This window comes from Aotus nancymaae, unplaced genomic scaffold, assembly GCF_030222135.1.
Source record: "Aotus nancymaae isolate 86718 unplaced genomic scaffold, 86718_ANA_hifiasm-v0.15.2.pri h1tg000051l, whole genome shotgun sequence".
Lineage (NCBI taxonomy): Eukaryota > Metazoa > Chordata > Mammalia > Primates > Aotidae > Aotus > Aotus nancymaae.
This window is the reverse complement of record NW_026988465.1, coordinates 4,907,633-4,933,590: the sequence shown is the minus strand read 5'-3', so window position 1 is coordinate 4,933,590 and position 25,958 is coordinate 4,907,633. Positions and strand designations below refer to the sequence as shown.

The 25,958-nt window shown below is 43.2% G+C and overlaps 1 protein-coding gene across 4 annotated transcripts in view; it reads right to left on the bottom strand.

Annotated features, from left to right (window-relative positions):
- Positions 1-25,958, bottom strand: part of DSP (desmoplakin) — an 89,106-nt gene that overhangs the window by 22,144 nt on the left and 41,004 nt on the right. For 2 of the 4 annotated variants that reach the window (XM_012440307.2, XM_012440308.2), the window contains exons 1-8: positions 25,342-25,520; positions 11,480-11,582; positions 8,711-8,859; positions 7,683-7,857; positions 3,956-4,084; positions 2,961-3,011; positions 1,163-1,324; positions 208-312 (exon numbers count right to left, since the gene is read on the bottom strand). In XM_012440307.2, coding sequence (XP_012295730.2) covers positions 208-312; positions 1,163-1,324; positions 2,961-3,011; positions 3,956-4,084; positions 7,683-7,857; positions 8,711-8,859; positions 11,480-11,582; positions 25,342-25,520 — 1,053 coding nt within the window. Of the gene's footprint in view, positions 1-207; positions 313-1,162; positions 1,325-2,960; positions 3,012-3,955; positions 4,085-7,682; positions 7,858-8,710; positions 8,860-11,479; positions 11,583-16,894; positions 16,909-25,341; positions 25,521-25,958 lie in introns of those variants that run through there. The other 2 variants (XM_064362964.1, XM_064362965.1) reach the window with 2 other exon arrangements.

Sequence of the window (25,958 nt, the reverse complement as noted above, 5' to 3'; positions counted from 1 at the left end):
ACCAAATGGCCTGAAAGTCTAAAATACTGATTGTCTGGTCCTTTCCTGAAAGGGTTTACCAACCCCTGGCATAGGGTATTGATCCCAAACTAGAAAATACAGTTGGCATGGCTTTAAGTTGTATAAGAATTATTCATTTGGACGGTCTTACTTTATGAAAAGTTTCTTCTTTTTTTCTAACAAAAATATAAACCTCATGAAACCTACCTCAATTTTGTCTGAAGCTGGATGCTGATTGAGGACAAGCTGGTCACTTTCTTGTTTCAGCTTATTGAGCTCTTTTTCTTTAACTTCCAGTTGACTCATGCGTATCTGTGAATGAAGAAACAAGAAATCCTTTAGAGCAAGTCACCACTAAACTTCCATCACTCTCACAGTACTTTTTAAAAGTTAAATACAAAACTGCATTTTGGAAATGAACAATGCCAAAGAATCATGCTGTTTTCCTCAAGAATCACAGCATTAAATTTTAAGGCTGCAAAGGATATTTGCTACAGGAGAGGATGTGGCTGAGGCTTACTCAAGATGACACAGGAAGAAAGAAGAGCTAAAACCGTCCTGAGGTTTTCTAATCCCAGGCTTCCACCCACCCACCTGCAGAGCTACACACAGTTCTGGGTTAGCTGAATGTACCAGTTCCTAACCCATCTAAAGAAACTATGGTCTTCTGGGATGTTAAACAATGTATTGCCCTTCTTTTTCTTTTTAAGTTCAGGGGTACATGTGCAGGTTTGTTACATAGGTAAACTTGTATTGTAGGGATTTGTTGTACAGGTTAGTTCATCACCCAGGGATTGAGCTTAGAACCCATTAGTTATCTTTACTGATCTTCTCCCTCCTCTCACCTCCACCCTCCACCCTTGGAAAGGCCCCAGTGTGTGTTATTGCCCTCAATGTGTCCGTGTAATCTCATCATTTAGTTCCCATTCTTAAATGAGAACATATGGCATTTGGTTTTCTGCTTCTGCATTAGTTTGCTAAGGATAATGGCCTCCACACGGAGAAGTTTTCAGGAAGGAAGGGTTTTTCATGACCATTTCAAAGGAGGCTGAATTGCAAGTGGCTGATCAAATTATTAAAAGACCATTCATTCCCCAAACCCCCAGCTCTTCAAGGCAACAGGCTCAAGGCAAGCGTCTACAGCCGCATGGGGCGAACTTACGGAGAAGGCCTCCTGTTTCTGAGCAATGTTGGTGTTCCTGTCACTCCAGTCGTACAGCAGCTCCTCCTCCTCACAGTCATTGATCCACATGATCTCCCGGGATGTGGCCTGGATGATGTTCTGCAGCTGTCGCAGGTGATCCATCCTCTCAAAGGACGCTTTCTGCACGGGAAGTTCAAAGGCAGCATTAAAATAACTATGCGGATGACTGGTATTCTCTGCAGGTTTATAGATTAACCCTGTGGTCCCTTTTACAAAAAAAAATCACAAGGATATGAAAAATGTTAACTTTGTTCATTCACTGACCACCTGGTTTGGGGAAAAGACTCATTCAAACTTACAATGAACAAAAAGGCAGCAATTTTTGATTCAAGGAAGCAGCTTAGTCCCAGAAGAACCTGATTCACTGACTGATTTTTGGGCTCAATAATTAGGTTCTTTTTAAATTTTTTTTTAATTTTTGTCACTCTGTCTCCCAGGCTGAAGTGCTGTAGAGCAATCTCGGCTCGCTACAACCTCCGTCTCCTGGGTTCAAGCAATTCTCCTGCCTCAGCTTCCCAACTAGCTGGGATTACAGACATCCACCACCACACCCGGCTAATTTTTGTATTTTTAGTAGAGACAGGGTTTCACCATGTTGGCCAGGCTGGTCTCGAACTCCTGACCTCAGATGATTTGCTTGTCTTGGGCTCCCAAAGTGATGGAATTACAGGCGTGAATTTATTGCACTTGGCCTTAAATTTTTTTTCATTTTTCTAAATAAGGTCTTTTTTGGTGTTTTTTACTGATATAGCTGCACATATTTGCAGGTACGCATGATATCTAGGCACGTGTATACAATGTATAATGATCAAATCAGGATAACTGGGATATCCATCACCTGGAACATTTATCTTTTCTATGTATCGGGAACATTACAAATATTTTCTTCCAGCTATGTTGAAATATACAATAATTAACTTTAATAATATCCCTATGGTACTATCAAACATTAGAACTTATTCCTTCTATCTAACTGTATTTTTGTACCCATCAATAATTAATTTTGAACTATGAGAGGGGAAAATGGACTCAGAGAAATCAAGCTTTTCCTGCCTTCTCTCCCAAAATTAAAAGTGCCATCAGTCACACCCCAGCCCAATAGGAAAATCATTGTGTCACCATGAGTGACATTATTTAAAAAGTATCAATGCCAACAAGGAAACATTAAAAAGTAAAGAAATGGTGACAAAAATAGGCAGAAGAATAGAAATCTCTCCTCTTATAAATCAAGTAACTGATATGACAGAGTCTGTCATAAAATTGTGATGACAATCTGGTAGAACTCTATTTTGAGAAAAATAACTTTTATTTTTGCTTACGCTTCATAAAAAGGACCACAATTCACAAGTCGCAACGTTTTCTTCCTTCAACTACAAGTATTTAACAAGTGCCATTTATGTGGCACAACTTGAAAACAGAACAGCAGTAGGGACCGTCTTCTGAAAACAACTTTTAGGCTGGGTGCAGTGGCTCACACCTGTAATCCCAGCACTTTGGGAGGCCAAGGTGGGTGGATCACTTCAGGTCAGGAGTTTGAGACCACCCTGGCCAACATGGTGAACATGGTGAAACCCTGTCTCTACTAAAAAAAAAAAAAAACCTGTTGAAATTCACTTCTAAAGGAAACTCAGCAGCAGCAACAACATTAGCATCGATGAACAGGAGCCTCCCTGCCAGGATGTGCTTGGTATTTCTCGAACTGAATCGAACTGGAAACAACAGAAACTCCATGCATTTGAGAAATAAATCAGCTTACCAGCAGGTTTTCATACTCCTCCTCCAACTGGTAGATCGCAGACTTCTCACGCTAGAAGACAACAAAAAGCAGGTAGATATAAATCCCCTTGTGGATTGTATAGAAAAGAGTAGCCCTTCCAAGCCTCCTTTTCATCAGATACTGGCCTCAGACCCCTCTGTAGAAAGAAGTACTTGCTCTATGAAATATTTCACCCATGAGGATCTTTTACTAGGTGGTTGGAAGGCAAATCCTCGCTGGCATGGCAGCACCATCTCCACAAAGGAAAGCCCAGATCACTGTCACTTAAAGACTCACTTGTTACAAAATTGTCTTAAAGTTTAAAGACATGATTTAGAATTCCCCAGATCTTAGAGAAATGAAGGAGAAAGTTGGTCAGGTGCTCAGGTGGACGAAAGTAAGCCCCCAAAATGCCAGAATAAGTGAGGATGAGAAGCTTTGGTCTAAGAAAAAAAAAGTTTAGTGATTTAAAAGTGTAGAGACCTGGGGGAAACTACACACTTAAGATCAGTTACTATTTAATGCTGTAATTCTCAACCCAGTTTCAAGTACAACTATTTTCAGCACCGGAGCAGGTGTCAGGAAGAGACATGGCTTTGCTCAGTAGAAGTAATGTTTTAATTACCACCTAGGAAAGGATTCATCAATGACAGAAACTACAATATATGATTGTTGCATGTCCCCTATTGAAAAAGATCCTGCTTACTGCAAAAACAAACTACCACCTCCAAAGATACTTACTCACAAACTGCAAACAAATGAGTGTTTGCACACCCTCAGCCTCTTGTTTAACTCCTCTTCAAAAAGTGTTAACATAATTTCTAATAGGGCTACTGATTCCACTTCCCCATTTAAGAAATGGGATTTCTAAAAATTTCCAGCCTTTTGGGAAAGAAATAATAGCAATGTTTCAGCAGCAACTGCCCGAGATCAAGTAATTACACAATCCTTCAGTACCTATTTTAAAGATTCTAAAATAAAACATTGAAAAGTACCAGGTCGGCTTTAATTTTGTCCAGCTGCCAGCGATAGTCGCCGATGGCATTGTGGATGCTCCGGTGGCTGTTGATGTGCTGCTCCACCGAGGCCAGGTCCACGCCCCAGGCCACCATGTCCATCTCCACCTGCAAGGGAAAGACAAAGAGAGGCACCCTTTGTTTTCACACCTTTGCACCTGACTCACTTATTCACAGCATCAGGGTCAAAGTACCAAGAGACTGATGGCTTTTCTTCAGATAGAACTAAAGACGTAAATGTGGAGTATTTTTGAAGCCACAATGTTTTTTAAAGGTTCAAGGTTCCCAAATGGCTAATGCAGGGTTGCCAAATACTTCCCTCAACTTGCTTGACCCCAGCTCAAGATGGGCAGAGAAGGAAATTTGGAAATGGGAACCTTAAAACTGAGATGTCTTCTGAAGAAAAACAAATCTACCTGTGCAGAGGCAAGTGAGCATGCGCACAGAACATGTGTGCATATATATGTACGTATGTTATAAAATACTCATTTATTTAATCATTACTAAATGTGCATCAAAAATCATTGATTAAATGCGATCATACACTGTTCCCCAAACTCAATAGTCAACCTAAAAGTATTTTTCATTGTTTATTTTTTTATATTGTCTCAACGAATGCAATTGTTGGCTTTTTAAAATGCAGCATATACTATTGACTTTCAGGATGCAAAACTTCCTATGGCCCATTTCAAAGGGAAGTTACTATACCTACTCGAGGGTCAATTTCCATAAGTGTTGGCAATATTAGGATTATGGACTTAAGTTAGCTTTTTTTTTTTTGAGACAGAGTCCTGCTCTGTCCCCCATGCTGGAGTTCAGTGGCACAATCTCGACTCACTGAAACCTCCGCCTCTCGGGTTCAAGCAATTCTGCCTCAGCCTCCTGAGTAGCTGGGATTACAGGCGTGTGCCACCACACCAGCCTAATTTCTATATTTTTAGTAGAGACAGGTTTTCATCATGTTGGTCAGGCTGGTCTTGAGCTCCTGACCTCGTGATCCTCCCACCTCGGCCTCCCAAAGCGCTGAGATGACAGGTGTGAGCCACTGTGCCTGGCTTAAGTTAGCTTTTAAAAAAATTAAATGTGACCAAATTTATTATTTGAGCCTCAAATTTAAGGATATTTCACAAGAAGAATCACACACATTGTTCCAGCAGTTTCACACTGGGGCAAGTCCATTATCTAATCCTTCTTTTGCATGAGTACATGTACAATTCCAAATCACCTGTCATCTCTTGGATATGCCAAGGGCAAACATTCCAGTCTGGGACTGCAGCAGGAACATAATGCACATTGTTCTAAGCCACATCCATGTTCTAATACACTTGGCAAGGCTTCAGAAAGGGGAGCCATTTCAGAGTCAGACAACAGAAGGTTACCTGGGACTTTGACCCTTCTCTCCCACAGCTGTCTCTGCCTTAAACCAGAGACAGCCAGGTGCACGCACTGGGACATTAGCAACATGACCAGGCTCCAGCTCACTCCTCTCATTACCAGCCAGGTGTATAGTATCTGACCTGTCTATCAGCAAACACAAATCAGGGAAACAAAACAGAAACCTGGCTCGGGGACATGTGCCTGCCTCCTGATTGGCTGCTTAACTTATCAGCTGGGCCCTGCAGCTCAGTCTCCAGGGAATGAGGTAAAGAATGCAGGGGAGCAAGGGATAAGAGAAAAGGAGCCAGAACAAATCTCAGAGCGAACCTGCAGTAAGCAATCAAACAGCCTTTAGTTCGTTTGCAACCATGAGGGCTGCCTGCCTAATCTGGTAAGCATCTCTTGTCAATTGCTTCTGTTAGAAAATGACATAAAACTGGCCAGGCATGGTGGCTTACACCTGTGATCCCAGCACTTTGGAAGGCCAAGGCGGGAGGATCACCTGAGGTTAGGAGTTCCAGACCAGCCTGGTCAACATGGTAAAACCCCATCTCTACTAAAAATACAAAAATTAGCCAGGCGTGTTGGCGGGTGCCTGTAATCCCAGCTACTAGGGAGTGTGAGGCAGGAGAACCACTTGAACCTGGGAGGTGGAGGTTGCAGTGAGCCAAGATCGCACCACTGCACTCTAGCTTGGGTGACAGAGCAAGACTCTGTCCCCCCTCCAAAAAAAAAAAGACATAAGACTGAATTCATGTGATAATACTTTTTCAAAATTTAAAAACATTGAGCATTTACTATAAAGTATTCTTAAAAAGCTACACCCAATGTCAATACAAAAAAAGACAAATTACAGGCTGTCATTTTTAAATAACTGTCATACTAAGAAAACTTTAGGGGATATGACGTTTCATAACTAATTTGATTGGAAGGCTGTTTCGCCCATCACTGTGGATCCTTAAGATGTATTTCAGCCCCATCAGCTTGGCCATGTCTTCCTTTGACTGCTCCACTCCACAGGAGCTGGAACACCACCCTCTCCTCTACTCCCAACTAAGCAAGAATTTATTATAGCTCTTGCATGGCAGTTGATCACACACTGATCTAGACAGAAATTTGGCATTTGAGTATATGCATCTTGTTTTCTTCAATAATATTCATTTGCAGGACTAGGGACCATAATCTTTGAACCCTTGGGTGCCAATACATATAAAATCCTCAAGAAATGTGCTCGAAGATGAGAATTTGGAAAACATACATATAGGTCTGTATTTAGGTTTCTGATATTTTAACTGACTTTTCTCCTCTCTAAGCCCTACCTTCTGCAATAGCTTACACTCTTTATAATAAGTGGGAGAAAAAGTCAACTGACTGAGTGAATGAATGTTTAGTCATAGAAGTCCTCACTACTTAGGAAAGAATACACAAAAATTTTTAAGTAGTTGAGAAATTTTAGAACCACTGCTGAATTGGTCTAACGACTAATCAAACCAAGCTTTCTTACAACCACTACTACGCTGCCTGACAATCTCCCCACAACTTATCATTCTAACACACCCACATTCGCAAGGGAAGAGTTAGGAGTAGGTTTTCATTATAAAATTCCCATCTACATGATTGTGGCGTATTTCTACCACCACCTGTTCATTATAGGACATAATGACTACATGAAAGAACAAAACAATCATTAGTCTTGAAAAATACTTTGCAGAAACTCCAGTTCTAGGGAAAGGATCAGCATATCCTTCCAACATTACTTTACTTCACTCCCACACCGGTGAGGTGAATATTGCACAATAAGGCAGCGGAGACTTCAAAAGTATAAGGTAAGCAACCAATGAGCCCAAACCAGAATGGCTAGTTTGACCGTTTCCAGCTCCTCCAATCTGTGAACATTTTAAATGAACTGCCACAATGGGCCTTTTTTCTTTTCAAGTACCTATGAGTAAAACAGATGAGGGCAGTTGCCCCTCACACAGGACAATGCAGTTATTTAGCACATAAATGCCCACAACAGATTTTTCCGGTGGTCCACATAAGAACTGGATATTCAAAGTCTACTAACGAAATTACACATGTTAAATATTACCTGCGTGACAAAGGATGACTATAAAGCAATGGGGCTGATTCCCCGAGCCACATTGAAATCTCATTCATTCCAAAATAGAAGGCCACTTTTCAAATTGTATAGGAGAAAAATCCTGCAAACAGCAAGCTGCTGCTGCCCCCTGAGGTCTAGAACACTCTGGTCACACGAACGCATGGGCTGACACCATTGTGCTGGAACGCCTGGCCTGCACAGGTTTGGGGTGTTCAAGAAGCTGCCTACCCTTTGCTGCCTCATCCATCCCAAACATTCACTGGTGACGTGCTTAGTGAACTCATCCCAGCCAGAGCCGCTCTGACAAGTGTAGCCTCCGCCACCCTTGGAGCTGGCCCTGCGGACTCGAGGGACGCTGATGGCTTTATAAAGGGCTCGCATTTGCTCTTGGAGTTGAAGAAGTCTGAAAAGAAAAAAAAAAACTTTAAACCACTGCAGGAAAACAGCCTATGCAAACCCATTCTGGGCAAATTTCCCCTTTTCTGAGTCTTTTGTGTCAATAAAGAGGCTACGAATGTTTTATAATATTTGAGGGTTTTTTGGCCTAACCTGGTAGCACCTTTCATTTTCTTACAAGTTTTGTCCTGGGAGTTTTCCTAGTACCCTGGGCCCCAGGTGGTAGTAAAACAAATTCAGACTACATATTTCTGCTTCACAGTCTTTATTTCCAGCTCTAAGGGTCTCATTTTTGTATTTATTAAACTAAGCTTGACTTGATATTAGACTCTCAAGTGACTCACACCTGTAATCCCAGCAGTCTGGGAAGCCCAAGACAGAGGATTGCTTGAGTCTAGGAGTTCAAAATCAGCCTGAGCAACATGGTGAAACCCTGTCTCCAAAAAAATTTTTTTTTTTTTAAATTTGTCAAGTGTGGCACATGCCTGTAGCCCAGCTACTTGAGAGGCTGAGGTGGGAGGATTGCTTGAACCCAGGAGGTCGAGGCTGTGGTAAGCCACGTTTGTGCCACTGCACTCCAGCCTGGGTGACAGAGACCCTGTTTCAAAAAAAAGAAAGTCAAATGCCATGCCAAAGGCCTTTCTATCCTCTAAAGGGAGGTACAGTTAAGATCTATAATGAACTGGCCACTTTGTATTAGAGATACACAATAAAGTTGCAAAATACCAAGTAAGCAAGCCTTTCCTTGTGAACATTGGTGCTGCCTTCAAAGGAAGACCTGGGTCACGGAATTGAGTGTAACTGGGTATGTGGTGTTCTTTCTCACAGGGACTGCCCGATCCATGCTCTGTGGCCAATACCTTTTCTGGTAAGCGTCGCAGGGCTGGCCCATCTGCCGCATCTCTCTGATCAAGCTGTCTGTGATTTCCATCTGGTCATTGGCCTGGGCAAAACACTCATCCAGTTCTCGACTCCGAGTCAGCTGTATTCCATCTCCATACTTCAGTTCCTAAAAGAAAGCATTCGCATGAAGGAAAACACATACTACAGGGAAGAAAAGCTTCATGTGCATTAATGGAAGCAAGAGCTTCTACTGTAAACATGACAAAAACTGTAAGTTTCCCCACTGAACGTGATCTTACTAATTTGATAAGAAGGTACACAGACGGAGATTCATGAATCAAAGTTTGCGGAAAGGTACATTTACAGAATGCTAACTTTTCCCTTGCTTCAATATGTTAAATGCTGATCTTTCATATTTACACAAACTCTCATCTAATGGGAATTTCACTGTGATAAGGACAGTACTGTTATGACAGATGGGGCTTTTTACACACATACTGAGCTTTTTCTGTACCTTATGGGAACAAAATGCTTTAATTCTTTTTTTTTTTTTTTTTGAGACAGAGTCTCGCTGTGTTACTCAAGTTGGAATGCAGTGGCACAATCTCGGCTCACTGCAACCTCTGCCTCCCGGGTTCAAATGATTGTCCTGCCTCAGGCTCCTGAGTAGCTGGAACTACAGACATGTGCCACCACGCTGGGCTAATTTTTGTATTTTTAGTAGAGACGGGGTTTCACCGTGTTGGCCAAGCTGGTCTTGAACTCCTGACCACAAGTGATTCACCCACCTTAGCCTCCCGAAGGGCTGGGATTACGAGCATGAGCCACCATGCCTGGCCAACATTTTAATTCTTTTAAAAAAAGCTTCTGCCTGGATAATTGTATCAGTCCAATCAACGTCCTGGTTTTGATGATGCACTATAGTCATATAAGATGTCACTACTGCGACAAGCTGGGTGCTGGGTAGAGATGCCTCTGTGAGTCTATAACTATTTCAAAATTTAAAAAGTATTTTGCATTTAAAAAAAAAACAAAGCAGAAAGCTTCCTCTGCTGCTTCAGGGCCACCTAATGAGCTTTCTCTGGAATTTTACATTTGCTGCTTTTACTTGGCATTAGCCAAATGAACCTCATTTCTCTAAACAGAAACGTTAGCAAATATGACACTATTTCCCTAACTAGTTTTTTTGTTTTCTTTTCTTTTTTTGAGATGGAGTCTTGCTCTTGTTGCTCAGGCTGGAGTCCAATGGCGTGATCTTGGCTCACTGCAACCTCTGCCTCCTGGACTCAAGTGATTTTCCTGTCTCAGCCTCCCGAGTAGTTGGGATTACTAATTTTTGTATTTTTAGTAAAGACAGGGGTTTCACCATGTTGACCAGGCTTGTCTTGAATTCCTGCTCGTGATCTACCCACCTCAGCCACCCAAAGTGCTGGTCTCAAACTCTTGACCTCGTGATCTGCCTACGTCAGCCACCCAAAGTGCTGGCATTAAGGGCATGAGCCACCATACCCAGACTCCCTAATCTGTTTTATTGCACTTTGATGCATATAAGTAAAAATAAACTCAAAACGTGAGGTCCTGCAAATTTTCAGAGCTACATATAAAACTTATCCATAGTTACTACAAATGACATCCAGGCCTGGTGTGTGTGTATTCACTGTTAAGTCACTGGTGTCTGCTATTTTGTTTTGTGTGAAGGAATCAAGGTACTGTGAGGAACATTTTGAGGAGTATCTTTCAAATCAGACACTCAAAACAACTAGAACTGGAGCCAAGCTGGTTTGCTGAGCCCCAAATATATCTGAACATGGACTAAAGTGACATTTTCTTCTTTTTTCTTTGAACAGTTCACTGAAAGACATTATTTTTTTAATTGGATGAAGAAACTCAGAACTGGAACCCACACAATATCTAAATTAAGAAATTACAACATTAAAATATTCTCTAAACAGAACCCATAAATTCATTCAGTTAAAATCTGTTTCAAATATAGACTATTTAAAAGGAGTATTTTGTGATGAGACAGATTCCAGATGTAACCTTGATATCAATGTCAGCATTAGGGAGACTTCACTGAAAAGATTCAGTAACTCAGGAAAGGGGTAGAAAAGATGGCTACAGCCCCACCATTCTCTATTATGTTTTTAGCAAACTCAGAGCAAAGGTGAATGCTAGTGTTTTAAAATGAAGATTTTACGTAGCAAATATCATGACTCCATGATTTCTAATCCTGATTCGATGAGATGATCCTGGGATGTCTCCGTTATCTTAAGAAACATCACAAGGTTCTCACAAATGTTATCATTTCTCCTCAATTTTCCATTGCCCATTTTTCCACATTTTTGTTTCTCAGATAAAACTGTTATCCCAATATGGTCATTTTTCCCAGGAAAAAAAAAAAACCATACGAAATTGATGGTGCACATAAAGATCCATCCCAATCCAAGAAGAGAAACATGCCAGGTTGCATTTCTCAGAAGGGAAAGTATCAAAAAGTCACATAAATCATAAATTGCCTTATTTCCAAAAAGGTGGCAATCTGTAGTGTATGTAAACATTTGTTGGGGGGATGGGGATCTATTTGAAAACCGGTTCCCATTGTTAAACCTACAAATAGGTTAAAAAGACACACCTCTCTCCGTGGTCTGTTCTGAAAAAGAACATCTCTAAACACTACATGAAAGAGGTCAGTGAATAGGGCAGGCCCCTGCCAGCCGAAGAGAACCAGAGTACAGTCGGGAGTGGCCAAGGCATTGGGAGAAGTGACGGGAACAGAGAAAGCTTACAGGCTGCACGATGAGCTCGGCTCGCATCAGGGAGTCAGAGCAGTTCTGCAGGAGCTCCTGGATGGTGTTCTGGTTCTGGTGCCTGGACATCGTGCCGGTTTGACTAAGGAGGCAAACGCAAAGAAACCAGACATAAAATAACTTCTTTTAATTCTGAAATAACTTCAGACTTTCAGAAAACTTGCAAAAATGGGACAAAAACACTCCTGTGACACTCTTTACCCGGAACCTCACTTGCTAACATTTTGCTGTGTTTCCTTTATCCTCCTTCTTCCCTCTCCATAGATGTGTGTATATTTATCTATGTGTATTCATTATTTTTTTCTGAACCATTTGAGAATAACCATGCTCCTTTACCCCTAAATATTTCAGCATATATTTATCTATGTATACATATTATTTTTTCTGAATCATTTGAAAATAAACATGCCTTTTTACAGCCAAATATCTCAGCATAGCAGTCCTAAGAATAAAAAGATTCACTTATATATAACCATGATACAGTGATCAAAATCAGAAAATTTAAAATTGACACAATTTTCTTCCCTTTTTTTTTTTTTTTTTTTTTGAGATGGAGTCTCACTTTGTCTCTAGGCCAGAGTGCAATGGCACAATCTCAGCTCACCACAACTCTGCCTCCCGGGTTCAAGTGATTCTCCTGCCTCAGCCTCCTGAGTAGCTGGGACTACAGGCACCCGCCACTACACCCAGCTAATTTTTAGTAGAGTCAGGGTTTCACCATGTTGGCCAGGATGGATAGTCTGGATCTCTTGACCTCGTGATCTGCCCGCCTCAGCCTCCCAAAGTGCTGGAATTACAGGTAAGAGCCACTGCGCCCGGCAAATCAACACAATTTTCTAACTTATAGAACTTGTTCAAATTTCACGAATTAGCCCAATAATGTCCTTCACAGCAAATTTTCCCCTCCCAGGTCCGGGTTCCAATCCAGAAATATCTCTCTTTGAATTATTAAAAAACACTTCTGGCAATGACAATGACACAGAGCTATTTCAGCTTCTATATCATCACTCCTGCTTTATCCCACAGCGGTCCCAGTCCCTAATGACAACCCCCAACACCACAACTCCCTCTGCAGGAAGACCTCACGGTGTCAGACACAGAGCGTGAAGATTTCACTGGCAAGTCTAGCTGAAGGAAAAGACAGGACGGGAGAAAAAAGCTTACTCTACAAAAGTATTGGCTGGATACAGTGGTTCACACCCATAATCCCAGTGCTTTGGGAAGCCAAGGCAGGAGGATTGATTAAGTCCAGGAGTTTGAGACCAGCCTGAGCAACATAGTAAGACCCTATCTTACAAAAAAAAAAAAAAGAAGTTTTTAGATTAGCCAAACACAGTGATGTTGTGCCTGTAGCTCTAGCTACTCCAGAAGCTGAGGGGGGATCACTTGAGCCCGCAAGTTGGAGGCTGCAATGAGCTATGATCGCACCACTGCACTCTTGCCTGGGCGACAGAGAGACCTGTCTGTAAAAAATATATTTTCTGTAATCCCTGTAAAAGACAATAACAGTTTTTAAAAAAAATCATGGTGTGAAGAAAGTGAAGGAAAATTTAAGTACAGTATCTTTATTGCAAAACCCATTCTCGTTTCAACATGTTCTTAGAATACATACTTTTCTCTACAATGAAGCTCATTCCATGTACATTTCAAATGAGGCACTTTTCTGGAAGACACCTGGCAGAAACCTTAAAACAACAGTGGTGTTTAAGAAAAATGTTGCAGATGGTCTGTATCTTAAAGAAAGAGATGACAGAATTTCATTTGCTCCTCAAGCAAGGCATAACCAAAGTCTGGCTTTTAAATTTACCAAGATATATAATGCCGCAGCCCTGACTACTGTAGTTTGGTTTCAGAGAGATTTAAAGCAGATCAAGTGACTGTTTAACGTCTGTGAAAGTACGCATGGATATGCTACAAGAAGTTGGAGCTTCCTACCCAGCAGTTCAGCCAGGGCCAGCCTGAACCTGCTTTTATCTGTTTGATGCCTGTCTAACCAACTGGATTTTCTTTGTGTGTGCATGTGTGTGTGTGTGTTTTACATTTTACTGTTTAAAAAAATTTTTTTTGACAAACAATGGCTGCATTATGCATAGATGGGACAGGATCACAGGAATGTGGGAATTCTCCCGCAGCACCTCGCTGTACCATCTCACCATAGGAAAGCACTTCTTTTTTCAGCCATCCATCTGGGGTTCCTCCCTGCAAGCGAGGCTCCCCAACAAGCCAGTACTAGCTGAATGTGGGTGAGGAGCCCAGACCTCCCTGGGAACTACTCCCAGAAGACACAGGCTCCTCCAGGCAGGCCCAGGTGAGGTGGTGCCAGAGCCATCCACCTCTCAAAACCAGGACTGCCCCCGCCCACCACGAATGCAACACTCCAAATTACACAGGAAATGAGGCCCATTTCTCAGACTGCTGAGATACAAGCAAGACTACATTTATTGTCCTAACCTGTGCAGAATTCCAGCTGATTTAGAACACCTTCCAAAACGTACCTGTTATAAAATAGAGAAAAGAAATTCAAGAGACAAAGGAAAACATTAAGAAACCCAGCAGCCTCACTTAGAACCCTAGGATGAATAAAATATTAGAAAGGTTCTGTGTAATTATATTTGTTTTCTTTATTGCAGGGACATAGGAATACCTTTCTTCTGAAACATTAAGAAATTCTGTTCAGCAATTTGGTTCTGAGGGTGATTCCCACAAATGCCAGTCCCAAGCAGATAAATGAAAGACTTGTCTCTTAGCACAGTGGAAAGTCAGTTTCTTAAAGGATTTAATAATGTGTGCCGCTGTAAAAACTATCACAACTGAGCTATACAATGAGGGTGGGGCACGCCTGTAGTCCCAGAACTTTGGGAGGCCAAGGCACAAGGATCGCTTGAGCTCAGGAGTTCAAGGCTAGCCTGGGCAACACAGCATAAACCCCATCTGTTAAGGAAAAAAAAAAAAGATGGAGGCAGGGGAAACTGAGTAAGGGTATACACAGACTTTGTACTATTTTGTAACTTTTCTGCAAATCTAGAACTATTCTAGAATTAAAATGTATTAAAAAACAAAGACCAGGAGGACAAACACAATTGTGAATGAATGCACCAAAGTGTACATACACACTTTTAAAAGTGAATTTATGAGACCAAATTCATTTGACCACAAAATATAAAACTTGCCAACTTCTTTTTACCCAAGAACTAGACTAGTTATACAATAGTTACAAATGGATAAAGGAAGCAAGGCAATCAAACATTGACTTAAAACGTTGGTGGGTTTTCTCTGTTTTTTAAATTCCTTTCCTCTAGTTTTAGAACACATTCCTATTTCTCTAGAGATCAGCTGTCATCCTATAAAGAGACGACACCTTATCTGCTTCCCCTTGCCTACCCATATTTGAACTTATTAAAAAAAACAGATAACTTCATATGCTGCTAATAATACCAAATAAATTCTTCATGCTTGCTTTTCTAAAGGACTTCCATATGTTCTTTTTTTTTTTTTTTCGAGATGGAGTCTTGCTCTGTTGCTCATGCTGGAGTGCAGTGGCACGATCTCGGCTCACTGCAACCTCCACTTCCTGTGTTCAAGCGATTCTCCTGCCTCAGTCTCCTGAGTAGCTGGGAATACAGGCATGCACCACCACACCCAGCTATTTTTTTTGTATTTTTAGTAAAAATGGGGTTTTACCATGTTGATCAGGCTGGTCTCAAACTCCTGACCTCAAATGGTCTGCCTGCCTTGGCCTCCCAAAGTGTTGGGATTACAGACATGAGCCACTGTGTTCTGTGTCATCTGTTCTTGATATGCACTAAAACACATATGTTTTGCATGGCATTTTAGTAAGTAAATTAACAACTGTATAGGAATAGAAAATGCACAGAAATCTAATCCTTTAAAGGGTTGAAAAAATAAAAAGCTTAAGTGTTGGAACAATGAAATAAAGAATCTTTGATATCACTATTTGTCTATTGGGACGTGTGATCTGATTAACCAAATTTCATCTTATACACAACTTTTCAAGACTGTATCTGATCCTTAAAGCAAGGTCTACATCTATCTTTCATCTGTAGGAATCCAACTGCAGTCTTAGGTGTGGCCAAGAACACCTTTTTGGAAACAGACCGAGGCCAGAAAGGGAACCAGGTATACACCTTGTGAATGGCTCAGTCCATCAAAGCAAGACAGAGGGAGACTCAGGCCAGCTAAGGTATAGGGAATCCACCCTGACATGTCAGTTTACTTGTCTCAGCCCAATGAAGAATCCACACAGAACTTGCTGTACTTAATCAGGCAGAAGTTCAGGGGAAAGGCTCTTGACCCATCGGGTCAGTCAGATGTCATACACACACCAGCTGTATGTGTAGCACTGGATTCTTCAGCACAAGAGCCAGGGGAGCTTGCCTCAGGAAACGTGCCTTTTTTTTTTTTTTTTTTTTGAGACGGAGTCTCACTCTGTTGCCCAGGCTGGAGTGCAGTGGCATTATCTCAGCTCATTGCAACCTCCCCTTCCTGGGTTCAAGTGATTCTCCTGCCTCAGCCTCCCAAGTAGCTGGGATTACAGGCACACCGCCACCACACCCAGCTAATTTTTGTATTTTTAGCAGAGACAGGGTTTTACCAACTTTTGGTCAGACTGGTCTCAAACTCCTGACCTTAAGTGATCCACTCACCTCACCCTCCCAAAATGCTGGGATTACAGATGTAAGGCACCGCGCCCATCCAGGAAACATGCATTTTTTAAAAGCTGTAATTCAAAACTTTCTAAGTCAAATTATATATATATATTTTTATTGACCACATAATTTTAGAGCTTTTTTTTTAACCTCAGAAATTTCTAAATCTCCATCTATTGGGCTGAATGGTATGTAAGATTTCTTCACCTCATTCATTCTGTAACTCAATTTTAGGAACCCACCAAACTCATTCTTCCTTACTGAAAATAATACAAATGTCTATGTTTTGTTCATGGTAAATAAATTTGTTCATGGTAACTGAATTATATTCAATTCATATAGTGCAGTTTGGAAAAATGCAAAAGTCTATTATGTACAAAGAAATAATTTTAAAATGATGTACTAACAAGTGTATAAAGATTTTTTAAACCCCTAGCCTCAAAGACATTTTTAATACTGCTACATACAGGTGTTAGGGGTTGAGAGATTTTCAAATCATGTTAGGAATTGAACTAACAAGCCACAAAGGTCAATTTTTAAATCTCATTTTGTTGGCACAGAAGATGGCAGATGTCATGTGCTTTAAAAAAAAACTCATTTGGGTCAAATTTATCAAAGAATATTGACTTCTAAATTAAAATTAATAGGTATCCTTGAAAAAAAGAACTCATCCTTAAAAGTTTTAACTCTTCTGAGAGACAGATGAGTCATACTATAAAGAACTTACCTGCACATACTTTTCTTTTAAGTTCATCCTAAAACTTGTTTAAACAAGTAAGGGTTCCAAATGTTTGCACAGAGAGCCCTTCATCAGCTGTTAAACAGAAAACAAGCTCTGGATTCTAATCCAAAAATGGACACATGAACGTGTGAAACCTTGAACGAGTTTTCAAGGTTTTATTTTACTACCCTCAAAAAAAAAAATACTTTTCTTTAGAAATAGGATTCCAAAACTAGCTGTCCTAAGGCATTAGCTTTACATGTGTTGCCCAGAGTATTATTTTAAAAAATACAAGACAAGGTCGGGTGCCGTGGCTCATGCCTGTAATCCCAGCACTTTGGGAGGCAGAGGCCGCAGATTGCTTGAACCCAGGAGTTTGAGAGCAGCCTGGGCAACATGGCGAAACCCCATCTCTACAGAAAAAAGTACAAAACTTAGCTGGGCGTGATGGCACACGCCTGTAAGTCCCAGCTACTCAGGAGGTTGAGATGGGAGGTTGAGATGAGATGGTTGAGCCCGGGGGGCAGAGGTTGCAGTGAGCCGGGATTGCACCACTGCACTCCAGCCTGGGCACACAGCAAGACCTTGTCTTAAAAAAATAAAAATATTCAGAAAGATAAAGGAAAAACTAGTTCACACTTTCAGAAAGATAAGGAAAAAAATAACAGAAAAAACGCAAGACAAATATTTCAAAGAGGGACATTACAGGCAAAAAAAAAAAAGCTTTTAAATGAAGAGTTGCTTCTCTTTGTTTTATGAAAATACTTTTTTAATAACCTATACGGTTCATTAGACACCTGAACCATGCCCCCAACTGCATATCTTTCTGTTTATATATTTTCTCTCCCACTGGATTCCTTCTTTCCTCTTTCCATCTCTCCCTTCCTCTCTCTTCTTTCTTTTCTTTATTCAATCAACACAGACTCTTGTAAGTATGCCAGAAAGATTCATATGTCTCTCTGTTTTCAGGTTCATAGAATAATTGCCTAGAAGAAACTCAGGAAATGTGTCATAGGAATTATGATAGGCATGTAATGCATTAATATTGACCGTAAGGCCTATTTGCTCAGCTCTTTGTAATTTTCAAAGTATTTTTCATATATACTATTTTGTTTGAGTTTCTTGAAAGAATCTTGCATAAAAAGAAAAATATGTATATTTAATACTTCATTTAAGAACGATACCTCTAAGAGTCATCACTAAACACCCTATGTATACATATTTACACACTGAAATGTAGTGTTAGCCGTCCTTCGAAAGTTCAAAATGTACAGCCTTCTGCAAGGAGCTTTCCGTATCTCAACTCTGCATCCTCTCCTCTCTTGCACGAGTTTGTACACACCTGGCTGTCTGTCCAAAGTCCCATGTCTTAGCCATCTTCCACTCCTACAAACACCACACAGAAGGTACTTAATGCATGTTTGTTTGGCTTAGTAAAGTGGAAGAAAAACAAAGGCCAAACAAAAGTCTGATGTGAGGATATTATGGCTCATCTTCATTTCCCTGATTTCAAAAGCTCAACCAGAGAGCACAGATATCCCCTCCCCATTCCCACTCCAGCAGTGAGCAAACATGGTGGATTTTTTTTCTCTATAGATTTTAGAAAAAGAGCCTCCTTTGATCCTGCATTTTGTCCTTTCCCAGAAGCTATGCAAACAGTACTCTAATTATAAAGTTCTGCTGCTTTTCCAGGAGGTTTTCTCGATTTTCACACTGTGTTTGGCAGATTGTGTTTGGGGGGTAGTGGAAAACTGATCACATGTCATTAACTTCAGAAGGACTTTGAAGTAGGGCACGGTTGGAGTTCACGCCCAGCTCAGCCACTTCCAGTTTTACAGCCTGTGACCTTGAGCAACTTAAAGTGACATCCACTGGCAGTGCCTGGAGCTTCTGCCTCTGTGACAGGTAGAACACCCCCTCCTAGGGCTGAGACGAGGCTCCGAGGGCACCGCAGAGGCTGAGGCCTCACTTACGGATAGCTCTTACTTGCAGAGGCTGCTGCTGTTGTTATGGTTCTGAAATTTTTTTTGTTTTGTTGAGACAGAGTCTCACTCTGTCACCCAGGCTGGAGTGCAGTGGCAATGATCTCGGCTCACTGCAACCTCCGCCTCCTGGGTTCAAGCTGTTCTTCTGCCTCAGCCTCCCGAGCAGTTGGGGCTACAGGTGCACGCCACCACACCTGGCTAATTTTTGTGTTTTTAGTAGAGACAGTTTTCACCATATTGGCCAGGCTGGTCTCAAACTCCTGACCTCATGATTTGCCCGCCTTGGTGTCCCACAGTGCCGGGATTACAGGCGTGAGCCACTGGTGGCACCCGCTGAAATTTCATTTTTGTGTTTTTATCTTTGCCGCAGTCCATGACTTTAAGGATACCCTGCAGCAAAATGGGGGTGGAGTGGAAAAAAAAAAGAGAAAGAGGAGAAGGAAGAAATGGATTGGGTATTAAGTATGAGGCATTTTCAGGAGTTCCTAAGGTTCCCTACAAGACTCAAAAATAGCCAGCTCAATGGCTCACGCCTGTAATCCCAGCACTTTGGGAGGTCAAGGTGGGTGGATCACAAGGTCAGGAGTTTGAGACCAGCCTAGCCAACATGATGAAACCCCATCTCTACTAAAAATACAAAAAAATTAGCCAGGCATGGTAGTTCATGCCTGTAATCCCAGTGACTCAGGAGGCTGAGGCAGGAGAATCACATGAATCTGAGAGGTGGAGGCTGCAGTGAGCCAAGATTGTGTCACTGCACTCCAGCCTGGGCAACAGAACAAGACTCCACCTCGGAAGGAAAAAAAAAAAAGACCCAAAAGTAACTGAGATAATTCATAAAGAGTGATACATTTTAACAGCATGAAAGAAACTCATTAAGGGTAAGATAATTCAAAGGCCAGGTTCACTGGCTCTTGCCTATAATTCCAGCACTTTTGGAGGCCAAGGTAGGAAGATTGCTTGAGCCCAGGAGTTCAAGACCAGCCTGGGCAAGATAGTGAGACCTTGTCTCTACAGATAATTTTTTTTTAATTAATTGGATATGGTGACGCATGCCTGAGTGGTCAACACTGCAGTGAGCTATGACCACGCCAATGTACTCTGGCCTGAGCCGCAGAGCAAGACCCCATCTCAAAACAAACAAATAAAATGTAATTCCAAGCAGAACCTTAGATCTGTTTGCTGCAGCTTCTCACTAAAGTGTATTCATTTTCATGAAATGTAGATTTCACATTTATGAGTTCTTGCAGCCCAAGGCGTTGGTGGTGAGGCATACATTATTGATATTGGACTGCACTAGTATTTTACAAGATGTCACCTCAAATGAGCAGCTCATGTCTGAGTCTTAGGATCTGTGGGGCCGTGGCTTCAAAATCAGAACCACACCTGACCATCTGCAAGCAGCAGGGCCACTGGGACCAGCCCAGCGGGAGAAAGATGGAGAAAATCAAGGGATGGGGCAGTGCTCTCAGCTGCAGCAAGGAGGCCTCCAGACTGAAACCACTCCTTCTACAACCTCCTGGTCTGGAAAGACTGGTTAGCCGAGAGTCGAGACACACTCTCCAAGTCTCACACCCAAGCCCTCCTTTGCTCCACCCTAAGAAGTCAGCATTGAGGCATCAGGGGCATCAGCAGTTTTTTCCTATCCAAGACATTTCCATTACCTGAGCAATGAAATTATGCCCATATTTAGAGAAAAAAATCACTGCTGAAAGCTGTATTGTCCCATTAAATAGATCTGACTGACAATTAGTTGGCTTAATGCAGAATTAAATTGGGTTTCTTTTTTCCTAAGCAGATAGAAACTCTGCAAGAGTATTAACGAAAGAATAGAATGGTTATGAAATATTTCACAGGAATGCAACAGATTAAAAAGAAGTAATAACTCAGAAAAGGGTTTACAAGTAGAAAAGGTGAATTCTCACAGTGTAGGTTTAATCTTTTCTTGGGTCACTGTGGTATCCTGGATTCAAATCTAACTCAACCACTTACTAGCTGTGTGACCCTAGGCAAGCCATTTAAACACTTTAACCTCAGCTTCCCATCTGTAAACTGGAAGTTTGTTATGAGGCTTGAGATAACAAACTTACAATAACAGGCACATCACAGGTGTTTACCAGGTATTGGTAACTATTATTAACCACAGACCTGATATTTTTATGAAATATACAACTTACACTAAATAACCATGTCAATGTTACCTGCCACATATTAAGCTAAACTAGATCTTGCTTTGCAATCGTTTCCCAGGAAAGTATTTAGACTATCCATGCTATGAGTCACTCAAGCTCTGGACCTGTTTTCTCAGACTCTCCCTTGCTTCTCGCATCCAATTCTTGGCTGAAGCTGTCACTCCACCTTGGCAATACCTACTTTCCCATCCACCACCCTCACCCTTGTTCAGACTTTCATTCCCTCCCTCCTTCAGTGGCGCAATGGCTTCCTTAAGCCAACGCCTAAACAGTCCAGAAGCTCAGTTATGATCTTCTCACTTCCCTGCTCTTTCAATGGAGGAGACTTTCAACGGCTTCAATAAAATCTGCACCAGCTTCCCTCTGCCTATCCAAATCCGTCTCCAGGGCATTCAAGGTCTCTAATGCCTTGGTGAGAAAGGATGCTTCCTCCTTTCATCTCACTGCCTCCATGCTCAGAGGGAATGCTCAAGAAGGAGATCTCACTCCACAGGCGTCTCAGACTTTTCTCATGCTCTTCTCTCCCCCTGGAAGGTGCTCTGCGCAGCCATCTTTACACAGCTGAAATACTCCAAAGTCTAGTTGAACACCACTTCCTTTATAAAGTCTTCCTGATGCTCTTATGACAGATATTCTCTCACCTCCTTGTGAAGTCTTTGAAGCCCTGTATACCCCTCCTGTGCATTCCCCTTTTGTATGCTACTATTCGTGTACTTATCTTCTTTGGAAAGACCTACACTCCTTTCAAGGCTATAGATTTCCACCCTGATCTCCCCTGACACTTAACACAGAATGCAGCAGACACTCGGTGAATACTTGCTGAATGAAAGATTTAATGGAATTTGACACCCTTTTTGTGGTGTAATTGCAGCCCTGTCCATTCTAAAAGTCAGGCTGTGAAGGCACAGGGAAAACCAAGATGAGGAGCCTTGGGTCCTAAGGCCAACCCAGCCATATAAGTGGATTCCAGGATCGTGGGCGTGGGCATGTCCTCAGCTTCCTGTCTCTAAAGTGTGCAAATGGGGTTTCTGCCTACGCTAAGTGATCCTTAGAGGTCCCCTACTCTAAAATTCCAGGCAAATGGACTTGTTTATCTCATGGTAAGAAACAAGCTTCTCTTAAAACCTAATTTAAGACTAACTTTGAAATGTGTATGAAATAATGATCATATGTATCTCAGTTCTGAAATCATGAGATCTGAAGGAAAATAAGCATTAATATTATAACCACATATTTCTGAAGCTTAATGACTGTTTTCTGCTTTTAATCCTCCTACAAATCCACACTTTGATGGGTGAAAGATCTAACTGTGCGGCTTTGTTACTTAGTAACAAATTTCACTACAGATTTGTAATTTGTTTTAATAACAGGAATAAGACTAAAGTAATTCTGCTGTAATAGAAAACAGTATTAATATAACATCCTATCCAAGAAAAATCCAAAATTTACACTTCAAAAAATGTATGTGTCTATTATTACATTATACAAAAGGTTGTAACATTTACCAAATGTTAACAAGTAGTTGCAGATACCACACAAAGAACAGGCGGGTGGTAGGGGAAAAGAGGGGATTACAATACAAATGAGATCTAATTACTGTCCTAAAAATGGGTAAGTGCTGTTTGTGGAAAGGACAGAGAGAGACAGAGGTGTTAAAAGTCATTTTAAAAGGAAAACTAAGAATTGGGCTCTCTACACATTCAAATTACTTTATTTAGGGAAGGGCTAAATACAAAACACTCAGCTCAAAAATCACCAATCTATTAATAATTCAGCCATAAAGTAGTAGTTTTTGAAATAAATGAATTTAAAGTCAACCAATAGTTTCTACTAGTGTTCGTGCTAAAAGAAAAAAAAGGAAGAAAGAAAGAAAAGAAAGAAAAAAGAAAAGAAAACCACGAAAACCTTTATTTAGAAAACCTTTGGGTCAGAAAAATATTTTTGAAATTCTTAATCATCATTCACTTAGCAGAGGGCAGTGGCTCCCTCGGGCACAGAGAGGACCCTGCTTCTACAAAGTGCATGCCATGGCCAAATACATCCCTCCGCACAAAACCAGAATGCCACCAGAAAAAACTGGTACATGCCCTGTCTTCAGTCAGTCGCCATTATTTGAAATGCAGAAGTCAGCATAGGCGGGCTATTTGGTAGTCAGCAGCACCACTGCAGGCTGGGACAGGTTCTGGACGAAACTCTATTGCCAGGATCCCCAGAAAGAATGACCACCTACTTACTCAAGCCCTGAGTCTGATGCCCTACTGCCAGGCCGAGCAACATTAATGAGTAAAAAAAATCATCCTTCCTCAAAGTTAGGTAATTTTTCACTTGGGTCTCTTTCCCCTTCCCAGAGAGATGTGAGACAGGTTTATCAATAGGCTTTAAGTTGGAAAAACAGAACACAAGAAATGACTCTATACAATGAAAAAACATGGAGTCTGCCCAAAATTAAATGTCTCAGTGGGGAATCCTAATAAAACATGTATCTTGATGCTGTTCATTAACCAATTAATTAATTAATGTTTTACTTCTCTACAAAAGGTGTAAGAAACCAAGGGAGTGAAATATTCGATTAATAAAACTGACTATTATCTATTTAAAAGATAAGAAATCCAGGCTAGCAAAAGCATAGTAATAAATAATAATCAAAATAAATACTTGATTCATAAAACTGCCAAAAGAGCTACTGAAGAATCCTTACACATTCTGACTTGGATTTAAACTGTGTGTAACCCACACATTTAAAGGTTGTGAATATCAAATCCTGGAGGCCTGGGAAAGAAAATTTAAATTTCAGATTTAAATGGCTGGCAAAATTTTTAAACAAACGTAATGAAAATCCAAGTTTTCACTCCTCCTATCGCTTGGCACAGTTTCCCTGGAAATCCCCAGACACATTCTGTTCAAGAAAGAACTCCAAGATTGAGACAATTCTTTGCTAATTCAAAAAAGCGAAAACAGATTATCAAGATGCTCCAGAAATAAATAAATAAATCTGCGCAGAAAACAGGTTGCAACTCGAATAGTCCCTGCCTTCAAAACTGCTTGCAAAACAAAACTCCCCTGGAGCGCATTCAGTTTGCTCCTCCCAGGCCTAGGGCCACAACGCCTGGTAAATAACGTCCCGGCGCTCAGGGCCTCTTTCCCAAAAGCCCAAGTTGGGAAGCACCAGCAGGGGGCTGGGAGATGGGGCGGGCTGCAAAAGGCGCAAGGCTTACTGGGCATCCAGAGTACAGCTCCCGAGACCCGCTCAAAGCAGGGACGGGATCTTTCCCCACCCACTCAAATGATGCCCTCGGTCTGTTTCCGCGAGGATCCGGAGAAGCTGACCCAGCCCTGTCACCTGGAAGTCTTCCCGGGGTACCTAGGCCAGGGCGGGACCCCCGCGTCGTCCTCCCCCCATGCCCCTCGGCCCACACCTTCTGAATCAAAGCAGACACGCTGCCGGCGCTCGACGACCCAAGGCACACTGGGGTCGTTCATCTGGTGTTTTTAAAAAGGAGGAAACAAAAGGCTCAGAGGCAGGGCCACAGGTGCGCTCGCCCGTGGGGGCTGCGGAGCGGACGAGAGAGGGGACAGGCGCGTCCCGGCCGAACTTCAAGCCCCAGGCCCGGCAGCCACCCCGGCGGGGAAGTTTCATTTGGGGGACAGGGGAAGACGAAGCGGGGCCTCAGCGGGACAGGATCCCCCGCCTCTGGGACGCGCAGCCTTCACACAAACGCCCTCGGGTGGCCGAGTGGTCCAGGCGCCGCCGCAGTCGTGGTCTCGGGGTGACCGGGGATTAGGGGTGGGCGGGTAGAGACGGTGGAGCCCGGAGCACCACTTGGCCACCAGACAGGGCCGGGGCCCCGCTCCTTTACTCTTTTACTTTGATTACGGTTGGAGAGGTTGAGTTTTGCGCTTGCAGCCCCATCTCTCCTGACCTCCCATCCCGCGGCTGGGACAAAGGCGACAGCAGCCGAGTCCGGCAGGCAGGGGACGGCCCGGGCGGCGCGCACACCGCGCCACTCCTCGGCCCCGCGCTGGCCCGGGCAGGGACCGGCGAGACGCCCCCTCTGACCACCCGCCAGGGCGCGCGGGAGGGGAGGAAGGTAGGACCGAGTCCCCGCTCGCAGGACAGGGGCCGCCCTGTCCCTGCACGCGCCAGGACACCTGGGTCCTGCTCCCAACGAGGCCGGGAAGTGCTTTCGGGACCTGGGGCAAAAGCCTTTCCACCTTCTGGACTCGAGTCTCCCAGTCCCGCGGGCCCCGCAGCCCGCGCTCTCCGGCGGGTACCCACCAGTAGCCGTCGGGGTTCTGGTCGGTGATCACCCCACGCCGCGAGTAGTACATCCTGCTGGTGCCCCCGCCGCCCCCGCCGCCGCTGGTCACCTCGTAGCGCAGGTCCGGGCCGGACTCGGCGCGGGTCAGGCGGCCCAGCGTGTTGATCCGCGGGTGGGAGCCTCCGTTGCAGCTCATGTCGGCGGGCACTCGGGAGAGCGGCTCAGCGCCGAGGCATAAGCGAGGCGGGCCGGCGCGGAGAAGGCCGAGGGGGCCGAGGAAAGGTGGACCGCCGGGAAACCGGGCGGGAGTGCGGGGGGCTCTCGAGGTCGCTGCTCGCCACCTGGGCCCTCCCGGCCGCTACGAGCGCGAGGACGGCGACGGGCCGGGGGCAGGAGCGGGAAGAAGAGCTGTGGCTTGGAGGGCGGAGAGGGCGCAGAGGAGCTGCGTCGAGGCTGGGTGTTGGTGTTGGTCGGCGGCAGCGCGAGTCTCCTCCCCGCTGGCACCGGGCGCCGAGGCCACACCTGGTGGGTTTCTTCCCAGGGCGGAGTGCCGCCGCCGCGCCTTCCCCGCCCCCCGCTGGTGTCACCAACGCGCTCCGGCCGCCCCTCCCCACCTGCGCCCGCCGCCCGCGGC